At 32.9% G+C, this 10,112-nt stretch overlaps 3 protein-coding genes across 3 annotated transcripts; 1 reads left to right on the top strand and 2 right to left on the bottom strand.

Annotated features, from left to right (window-relative positions):
- The first annotated feature begins 1,395 nt into the window (after positions 1-1,395).
- LOC113495683 lies at positions 1,396-4,149 on the top strand. The gene has a single exon (XM_026874554.1). It carries the CDS (start codon positions 1,682-1,684, stop codon positions 3,206-3,208), a length of 1,527 nt encoding a protein of 508 aa, XP_026730355.1. The 5' UTR covers positions 1,396-1,681; the 3' UTR covers positions 3,209-4,149.
- Positions 4,150-5,732: 1,583 nt separating this feature from the next.
- LOC113495685 (ribokinase-like) lies at positions 5,733-7,655 on the bottom strand. Its single transcript, XM_026874555.1, has 6 exons — positions 7,217-7,655; positions 6,915-7,047; positions 6,553-6,837; positions 6,341-6,462; positions 6,117-6,267; positions 5,733-6,039 (listed from the first exon to the last, which is right to left on the bottom strand). The coding sequence occupies exons 1-6, from the start codon at positions 7,261-7,263 to the stop codon at positions 5,851-5,853; spliced, it is 927 nt and encodes a 308-aa protein (XP_026730356.1). The 5' UTR covers positions 7,264-7,655; the 3' UTR covers positions 5,733-5,850.
- A 1,265-nt stretch (positions 7,656-8,920) lies between these two features.
- On the bottom strand, positions 8,921-9,805 carry LOC113495686 (39S ribosomal protein L17, mitochondrial). Its single transcript, XM_026874556.1, has 2 exons — positions 9,508-9,805; positions 8,921-9,426 (listed from the first exon to the last, which is right to left on the bottom strand). Exons 1-2 carry the CDS (start codon positions 9,703-9,705, stop codon positions 9,013-9,015), a joined length of 612 nt encoding a protein of 203 aa, XP_026730357.1. The 5' UTR covers positions 9,706-9,805; the 3' UTR covers positions 8,921-9,012.
- Between the last annotated feature and the right edge of the window lie 307 nt (positions 9,806-10,112).

Here is a 10,112-nt window from a genome sequence, read left to right as displayed (position 1 = left end):
CAGGAACTACTGATCCAAATTGTAAAATCCTTTTTGTGTTGAATAAACCATTCATCGAGGAAGGCTTTAGGCTATAAACCATCACGCTGCGACTAATAGGAGCGAAGATACAATGGTAAATGTGAAAAAAACAAGGCAGGTTTAAATCATAACTTATATCTTCTACCCACAGTGGGATGAAGTCGCGGGCAAGAGCTAGTTAATATATAAAGCTGAGAGTTTATTTGCTTGAACGCGCTAATCTCAGGAACTAGTGGTTCAAATCGAAAAAATATTTTTGTGTTGAATAGACCATTCATCGAGGAAGGTTTTAGGCTACATACCATCATCATTGACCTAGCCTTTTCCCAACTATGTTGGGGTTGGCTTCCAGTCTAACCGGTTTCAGCTGCGTACTAGTGTTTTACAAGGAGCGTCTGGAAGGAGGCTATATACCATCAAGCTGTGACTAATAGGAGCGAAGATACAATGGAAAATGTAGAAAAACAAGGGAAAATTATTCTTCCCCGAGGGCTTCTGTTCAAATATTCCTACCTTATACCTTCTAACCACGCTAACGAAGTCGCGGGCACCAGCTAGTAATATATTATCTTGTTTGTTCGGCAGACTAACATCTTAAAGTCTAAATGAAGTAAGAAAAAAGAAGATCAAAAACTAAAAAAAAACATCTCTGATTTTGTGCAAAAATTGCATGGTTGGTCTAGGCGAATTTAAGATTCGAATAAAATTTATTTGTTGTTACTCATTTCCACAGATTTAGATAGGCCTGATAAATATTGTTTGAAAATTCAATTCGGTTTTAGAAAAATAATTATAATTCGTAGCAGTAAGACAAATTTATGCCACAATAATCATAATGCAATATTGTGATCCATATAGTGCACTATAATATGATGACTCAAGTTCACTATATGGATACCACACACGACATATTTCTTTTTACTTAGTTGGACGTTTAAATTTGCAGATGTTTTTACATTTTTAAACACAAAGTTACTTTTCGATCAACACGTTATTTTTTTTAATTTCTGGTGTAATTTAACATGTAAGTGAATGCTATACTTTAGCTGAGCCGAAAATTGGGTTCGAATTTTACCCTAGGGGAAGGTGAGTTTCATGTTTCATTCTCATTTCGTGAGTAAATATGGTTAATGTAGGATATCCATACCAACATAGCAATTTTGCAAAGTATAGTTTTCAGTGATTAAAACCCCCACATTTTTAACATTTGGTTTGTTTACTGAATTAACTTATTAAGTTATTCAAAAGATTTACTGATAACTAATTAGTTCTAAAAAATATTAGACTAATTACCAAATTTTTAGTAAATATTTTTCGTATGTCAAAGTGACAACCAAACAAATCAACAAGGTTGGGAATCGATAAACATGGTACATCACTAAAACGACGCCATTTTCGCGTTGAGTTTGATTCTGCAGTGTGTCGTCTGTCTCGGGAATTTTGAATTTATAAACAAGTCCATTATCCTATTTTGATAATATGTATTAATTTTAACTGCTTGAAAGTTATGTTATTCAAAAAACTTAATCGTTTGGTTCGAGGTTCAGTAATTGTTGTTATATTGTCTGCGCGGGAAATGTGACTACGTCCAATATCATTTTGGTCTTAAGAACACAACTGGAATAATAAGGAAACAACTGAGAATTAAGTGAGTTTCAAAATGATTCCCACTAAAACACGTGAAAGTCGAAGAGTGAAAGCTTTAAAGCTTCCAAAAAACCTAGAACGCTTATATAAAGAAGGAAAATGTCGCGAGTGTGCTGTTGTTATAACTCGCATGGACTTTGCCAAGATATTAGGCAAATTTACAAAAGTTAAAATTCAATATGAAAGTAGCACAACAGCCAAAACGAAGCAAAGTTCCGATTCGAGTTCACCTAATTCTAATGCAAGGCTAAAAAGCAACGAGAATGGTATGGTTCTTATACACCGAAATGCCTACAGTCAACACCCAATCAAAGAACTAACAAACTCAAAAAAAGTAACAGGTAATGATTCTCGTGTGGCGTCCAATATATTAAAGGAAAACAATAGGCTAAAAAAATCGGTACTAAAAGACAAGAATTCTAACTATGAAGACAAGAAGCATATAATCAATACAAACTTAAAACAGTATGGTATTGTATTTGAGGATCCCTTGGTAAGTAATAATAATGATATCAATTGCAAAATAACATTAATTGACTTATTGCCTCAAATTGATGAGATTATCTTACCATCTGACGAGTGGTGTATAGACTATTTTCCTAAAAAAGATGAACCAAAGGATGACCAAGTATATGATCGTATAGCAGCAGAACTTGAAGATTTAATGTATAATGAAAAGCCCTTAGTGAAGTTAGATGACAAAGTTGAAATTGTGGAAAATAAAGTAGATGACTTCCCCTCTATAATGGACATTCTGAATGATAACAGTAGTGAAAACAAACCAAATGACCCAAGTGGCAGCCTAGAATTTAAAACTAACCTAGAATCTAGTGATGTTGAAGCAATGCTTCTTGGCAAATCAAATCCTTCAAGTGAAACTGTTGCTCCCACACCTATGGACGTTGATAATAACAGTATGGGTAATTTATTGGAAGATGTTAATCAACTTAGTGCAATACAAGACACAATTACAAATGTTGACGTAGCAGCGATCAGTAGCTGTGAGGCTAGCTTACCTGCATCCATGATACCAGAGGAAGCTGAGAATCCTCATAGTCCTTCCATACTTGATGAAACTCTACAGAAGGGTATTGAAGAACACCTACCAGTTAAGCATCTGGAAGCCACTGTTGAGACTCCTACAGAAGAAGAAAAAGAATCACTTCCAGTAAATACAGAAGATATAATACCAACTGATACAAGTGATGCTAATATGGATGAGAAAGAAACAGAATTAAAGGTAACAGACGTTAAGGTTGAAAATGAAAATAGTGAGTCTAATGACCAAATCAAAAGTAAAGAAAAAAACTTTTTAGCTTCAAAAGATGGTATAACACATGTTGTATTTAAAAAGAATAAAGAAGGTACATGTTCTAAATCCGTTACATGCCCAAAGAACTTAAAATATTGTATTGAAATAGATGGCAAATCTGTTGAATTTATAGGTGCACCAAAATATATATCTAATTTAGAAGACTTGCAGGTACTTTTGCAGATTGTTAATGAAAGTGAACTAGATAGTTTGTATGTTCTGCATTAAAGTATTTTAGTTTAAACACTACAACAGATGTATTGTAATAATAGACAAAACTCCCAAGTAGTTAATTGTTCAATATTATAAAACATAGTGCCTGGAAAAATTATGTGAAGGTATAGAATGCCTTCAATTCTGTTACATTTTAAATATTTTAAAGACTATTTTCACACCCTGATCATTTATTTGCCTTGGAAATTGCATAAACGTCTCAACATGGCTGTAAATCGATTTTATATTAACATTATGTTAATGACTGAAATATTGATGTAAATGGAAAGTTACATATTGTTATATGTATCCTGTATGTATTGTCTATAAAATATTATTGCAATTTAGTGACATAATTATTTTTAGTAAGCTTAGTAATATAATAAACCTCTATTGGTAACATTTTATTTTGGTTTATGTACTTTAGAATGTATAATTCCTATTTCAAAAGACTCCTACTGCTAGACATCCTCTAAACTAAAACTTGTGAATCTGGCAAAAGCTACTAAAATAAATATTGTACAGTATGACATTAATAATGTAATATAAAAAAAATACTGCTGTAATTACTGAAATCATCACATTTTAACAAGTAAATTGTTAGTCATTTGCAGTCAAAATGTATTTTTTTGCACTCGAAACATGAAAAATGAAATAATTTTAATATCAAATTTTCCTTTTGAAGGTTTGTGCCACTTAAAATTAATATATATATAAGGCTCTAGTGGGCCAAACCTCCTCATAGTAATATATAGCATAGTGGCGGCCTCTTCGTGTTATATTATGTTGCTCTTTCAGAACCCACAATTGCAAATATTCTTTCTTATAAGACATAGTGGTAGGTCCTCTGATTTGTTGTTAAATTAAGTTAGGACCCCATTAATTTTACATACATTTAGTACCTTCGTAATATTGTTTTATAGAATAAAAGCAAATTAAGATAACGTTATCCTGAATTATATTGTTTAATCAATCCTCGTCGACCCATTTAGAAGAAAGTATAAATTTGAGACGATAATCTCGAGTTTCTAAATTAAATACTGCCCCAGCTATAACTTTCTGCTTTTTTTACGTTGGCAATACTTTTCGCGGATTCAAATCTTGACAGATAGTGTAGGACCTACTTATTTGTTGGATGCGTAGACAGGAAGCATTCAATGTTGTTGTCTCGGTTAAATTTTTACTCAACTGAGGTAGGGTTCAACGAAATCTTAAAAATAAATGTATGTTTCGCATCTCGATTTCTGTATCCGGATGTAAAATTGTTTTCGGTTATATCTTTTTGCATCATCAGGACCTTACTGGTTATCAGAAATGTTTGTCTTGCAAATAAGAAGCCGACGGAGCAGATATTTTCAAACTAAGAAAATGCCGCAAAATTTGATGTAAACTGCGTTTGCAAATTTATTAGGGTTAGTATTTTTATTTAAATCTTATTTTTTAAAGTTCTTTTCGTTTTATAATTTTATTATTCTTGAATCTGTTTTGTTAGGAACGTAATTCGATTAAATAATCTGACCATTCGTGGCGCTAGTAGCTTACGAGATAGCCGAAATAACACTGGCTAGTTTTTTGTGGATATAGTAATTAAAATTATCCGAGCGGTGTTTTCTACACAATCATACTTTATTATGGTAAATATAAGGTGCGACTGACAAGTGATAGTGTCTGCTCACAAAGCAGATTTAGATAAAATAGCGTTAAAACTAAACGATATGGCTGTTTATATTAGAATACATATGTAACATGTTTCATATATTTAAATATCGTATTGTTTAGAAGATATTGTGTAAGTATGGCTTCATTACACATATCATTTGGTCATATATACTATGGCAACATTGGTGATAATTTTGAACTTACTTGACTCATGAGCCTTGCTTCTTTTTTGTAACCACACAATGTTTAAAGACATTAAAAAACTTTTTGTACTTTTAATATAAACTACTTTGATCGTTTTAAATATGATGGCGACGCAACCTAACGCACCGAAGTGTCATATGTGAATACCATCTAATAATAATCCTTAACATAGTGGGTACTCAAAGTTTCAGTTTAAAAATACCACGGTAGACCATGCAAATCACGGTAGTGAAGCAGTGGCAGCACTTCCAATAAACTTTTAATTAACTTACAAGTTAGTGCTTCGATATGTAATTAAAACTTTTTCTTACTCAATGTAAATGTTTATATATGTCTTAAAAATAAGATGCCTAGAATAATTTAGTTTTTACGAGGAAAGCAAAGGACTCTCCAAATAGTCTATGGTTGCGAATTATTTTGCGCAAGAGAAAGGCAAGGCAGCATATTTGATTGTTGTTTCACACCCTCGCCAATTTGGTAAAGTTCTATGCTTTTCATTAACAGCTAAATGTTATATATTTAATCTGTATTTGTTTAGATGTATCATTATTGTCTGATGGATAAAATTGAATTAAGCTATATGTAATCTCAATTGCATTGTTAGCAAGATATCATGTAATATCAACTGATATAGCTGGCTACCGATTAGAAGCTTTTATTAAAAAAGAAACATAAATTGTGTTAAAGGCACATATTTATTTAATGGGCTTTGTAAGTATTGTTTGCTGGACTAGTTACTTGAGTCTAAATGTGTTTAATAAATTCTAAATAAAAAAATAATGTCTTAATTATTTTTACAGATTTATGTATTTATACTCCTTTTCAAAAGCATTAAACTTATTAGGGTAGCTTGTTTGAGTTCCTTCTTTAGTGACAGACAATGTTGCCACTCTACAAGCTGCACCCACAATTTGATGAATGGGTTGTTCTTTATGGAGAACCAAAAATGTTGCTAGTGCTCCCACAAAAGCGTCACCTGCCCCCTGCAAAACATGTTAATCAACAAAAAGTCTAGTTTCAATGAAATAAAATTATTATTTACTGAACTGAAAAATATTACTGTAGTGTCCACTGGTACAACTTGTTCACACAAAACATGCACTGGTTGCTGACTGTTCTTAGATAAATAAACAGCTCCCTCTGATCCTAATGTTATAATTACTGTTTCACATCCAAAATCAAGTAATTTCTTCAAAGTAGTTACAGCATTTCTGAAAATATAATTACTCTGTTAGAGTAGTGCTATCTTATGGACACATTGCTAGTCAAAATATATAAACTCACTTAATAGTAACATCACAATCAGTAAGTAAGGATGCCTCAGACTCGTTAACACAAAGTATTGTACAATATGGCAAAATTTCTTCAATTCCTCTTTTGGCAGGTGCTGCATTTAATATTTTTATCTGGAAAATGTAAAAATTTTGTAACATTAATATTATAAAGGGAGTTCAGAAATAAGAATAATTATTTTTAGATCAATAATACATACTTACTCCTTTATTTAATTTGAATGCTTCTAATGTAGTTTCAAATGGTGTCTCTAATTGACCAATTAGAACATCAGCAGTGGTCAGTAGTTGTGAAGAATGTTCAACGTCTTCCTTTTTAAGATAGGCATTGGCTCCAGGTACAATAACAATCTGATTTTCCCCACTTTCAGCAACACATATTTGAGCAATGCCAGTTGTAACTTCTGGCATGAGTTTTACAAAGGTGGTGTCTACACCGGCTTGTTTCAAATGATCTAAATATGATTTACCCCATTGGTCATTTCCTACCTAGAATTTTAATAATATGAATATTATATTCCAGCTATAACTTGAAGTCAAGGTGGTAAGTAAATTAAAAAACATACTCTACAAATCATAGAAGTATTTCCCCCTAACTTTGCAGCTGCAACACATTGATTAGCTCCTTTTCCACCAAAACTAGTTGTAAATTTTGTTCCAATCAGCGTTTCCCCAGGGCTAGGCAATCTTGGAGCATACCTTAAATAAAATTTTAGTTATTAAAATCTATGTAGGTATTTAACAACTAAATCAGGTAATGAACTTATTCTTATTTTTTATTTTTATTTTACAAATGCTGTAGGTTACTTTAGTACTTATATTGTTCTTCGTATGTACATGGGTTATAACGAATGTTTGCAATACGTACGTGGTAAAATCGACACTGCATGATCCAATCACTATGATTTTTGCCATGTTTTAGTGGTAATCTCGACTCCGACGGCAAAATTGTAGTTCACCTTGTGATAAGTATAAGACTTAATATTGAAAAAAAATACAACCTTGCTCTCAGCTAATTTCTGTGTAATGCACAAGTGTTAGATACTGAGTAGTCAATTGTTATCAGTTAGTGTTTTACGACTCAATAAATTGCTTATGTTGCTTAGATAACAAGTCATTGTTTTTACGTCCTAACGAATATAGTTTACTACATAATACAGTATCAAAACACCTATTTTATTAACAGTCACGTTTGTATTTGGTAAGTAGCTATATGGCAGTGCTAATAGAATTCAGAAGTTAATATCAATCAGGAGTTTTACATAAAGTTCTACTTGACGAAAAAGTTTTAACATTCTGTAACTGTCTGGCTATAAATTACATATTTACCGGAAACGAAAGTATTATATCCGTACATCATACATAATATGAAAACACCGCTTCTTGTCATTAATGACGGTTATGACAGCTGATAGGCGATTTTTAACTTTTTCACGTTGTATTTATTTCGTTTCGATTGGTATGCAATGGTAAGAAGACCGTGGACGGCATCAATAAGCAGTAATTATGATTAGATATTTCGATCACAGAGAACATTATACATGGATTAGATTATAAAATACTTAATACAGAAGCCATTCAACTGCACGGTAGAAATACTGGCGTTACCTATATATACCTAGCAAAATATGAAAATCGATAGATTTCCACAAACAAAAAGAAGCTTTCGATGTTTTACAACTTTACTAATCTGCTGTTCTCAAACTTAATACAGTGACTGTCTTATCTTCACGGGACTATATCTATCCACGCTGTTGACGCTGTATACTTACCAGCTCAGTCTTATAACTGAACAAGTTACCGAAGCTGGCATCGGAATCGAACATTGTGACCTCAAGAACGCACAAACTTTGTTTGTCTTAGTCAAAATGAGCTTCTGAATATAGGTGGTTACTAATCATGCTTATGCTGACGCTTTATTAAAAATGCTTCGTCATGACTAAGTATCTTTGTTGGATGACATTCAATGACTGAATATCTATATTTTCAGAACTATTTTAAATCAGTTCATCTGAGGTCACCACGCTGAACCGATAGGGTGCAACGTGTCGCGGGTTCGATCCTCACGTAGGACTAGCGTTTGTAGAACACGAATTACGACAAATGCCTGTCCTGGCCCTGACTCAGGACACGCATTTGTGGATCACGCACTCGGACTCCTGAGTGTCGGTGACTAGAATATTTGTGAAATACAATTACTTAGTGTGGGAATCTACAAAATATTAGCTGTCCCAGCAAATGTTGTTTAACATGCAAATTAGTCAGGGAAAAAATATATAGGGCTATGAAAAATAAATGTTTTCCTGTTCTCAGACCTACCCAATATGTAGCTGTTTCAGAGGTGTTTAGTTTCCCAAACTGTCATTCGAGACTTTACATAACAGATAAATCAGGATCATCCCACTGCTGTGCCTTGAACACATTACATATTGATTGCATTAAAAAATGCAAATTTTAAATACAAATGAAAGTAGCAGTCTTGACCCTAGCTCTCCTATTTTCATTCATGATGTACTAGAATTTTTACATTGTTGATATAACATGAAATATGTTTGATACAGAAACAACTAAATAATAGCCACACTGAATGGCATATCTATATTTATTTTACTACATGATAGTCTTAAATGTTATTTTACAGTTAATAATTTAAACAGATTTCTTTCAGCTACTCATAGGTTTCTCATTTAATTTTTCAGCATTTTCTGTGTTTACTGGAGATGTTTCATTTCCGGCTTGTCCTATTTTATTTGCCACTTCTGCATATTTAGCTTGCCTGTATTCATGCTTAGCAGCATCAAGCAAAATATTTTGTATGAAATACTTATTATTTGTTTGTTTGTTTCCCAGTTCTGGATAAGGGTTTCCTTTAAGTTCCAGCACAGCTTTGTCTAGCACTCGGGCATATTGTGGCTTTGGTGCATTGTACAGTTTTGTGTATGCTACACTGGAATTTTCAAACCTTGGCACTAAAACTTTGAAAAGTTTATGTACCAGTTCCTTTTCTAAGAGCCAAAAATTGGCCGTATCCATCGTGGGTTTGTGGCAGTCTCCATGTCGGATAGCTTCCGATATAAGCTGAAATAAGAAATAGGAACCTATGAAATACTTGATGAATAAACTACGTAACCGCATAATAAGTGTGTATGTTATACTTACTCTTTCGGCGTATTGACGGGCTTCGTCGGCCCTGTTATAATTTAGTTCAATTCTTTCATATTTAATCAAACCAGTTACTGTTTTACGTAATTTATCTAACCTTCCCTCTGGACCCTTTGGATTGGGTAACTTGCGATGCTTAGGCGGAACTTTTATCCTTAGCTTAGAAACTAATTTGGATACTTCGGCTTGATTCATAATTCTTTGTTCTTAATATAACTCCACCTGAAATCTCAAATCCTACGATAATGAGGTTAAGTTTTGTTGTTTATCTATCTGTCACTCTGAAGCAGAATCTCAATAGTAAATTCTTATATTTCTTATTGTCTTTGTTTGCAATTTAAGCATAGACTAGATATATTTTAGGGCTAGGTATGCATGAAATGTTTGTGCGCCAATATTATTGTAAATTATACCTAAATCCTTATTTCATTATATTAAACGTAAAAGTTTGTGTGTATGGATGTTTGTTCCTCATTCACGCAGAAGCCACTGAATGGATTTAGACGAAACTTGGTACACAGATAGTTTTCATCCCAATTTTGTGTCCGAGTTCATCCGTGGCAACAGTGATATTTAAAATTCCGAGACGTAGTTGAACTAGT

Source organism: Trichoplusia ni, chromosome 7 (genome assembly GCF_003590095.1).
Source record: "Trichoplusia ni isolate ovarian cell line Hi5 chromosome 7, tn1, whole genome shotgun sequence".
Lineage (NCBI taxonomy): Eukaryota > Metazoa > Arthropoda > Insecta > Lepidoptera > Noctuidae > Trichoplusia > Trichoplusia ni.
This window is presented reverse-complemented; position numbering and strand designations above follow the sequence as displayed.

Coding starts and splice junctions, on each gene's coding strand:
- LOC113495683 (XM_026874554.1), top strand. CDS start 1,682: ATGATTCCCACTAAAACACGTGAAAGTCGAAGAGTGAAAGCTTTAAAG.
- LOC113495685 (XM_026874555.1), bottom strand. CDS start 7,263: ATGGCAAAAATCATAGTGATTGGATCATGCAGTGTCGATTTTACCAC. Junction 7,048..7,216: donor TGCAGTGTCGATTTTACCAC/GTACGTATTGCA, acceptor ATTTTATTTAAG/GTATGCTCCAAGATTGCCTA. Junction 6,463..6,552: donor CATTCAAATTAAATAAAGGA/GTAAGTATGTAT, acceptor TACATTTTCCAG/ATAAAAATATTAAATGCAGC.
- LOC113495686 (XM_026874556.1), bottom strand. CDS start 9,705: ATGAATCAAGCCGAAGTATCCAAATTAGTTTCTAAGCTAAGGATAAAA. Junction 9,427..9,507: donor CCCGTCAATACGCCGAAAGA/GTAAGTATAACA, acceptor TTCTTATTTCAG/CTTATATCGGAAGCTATCCG.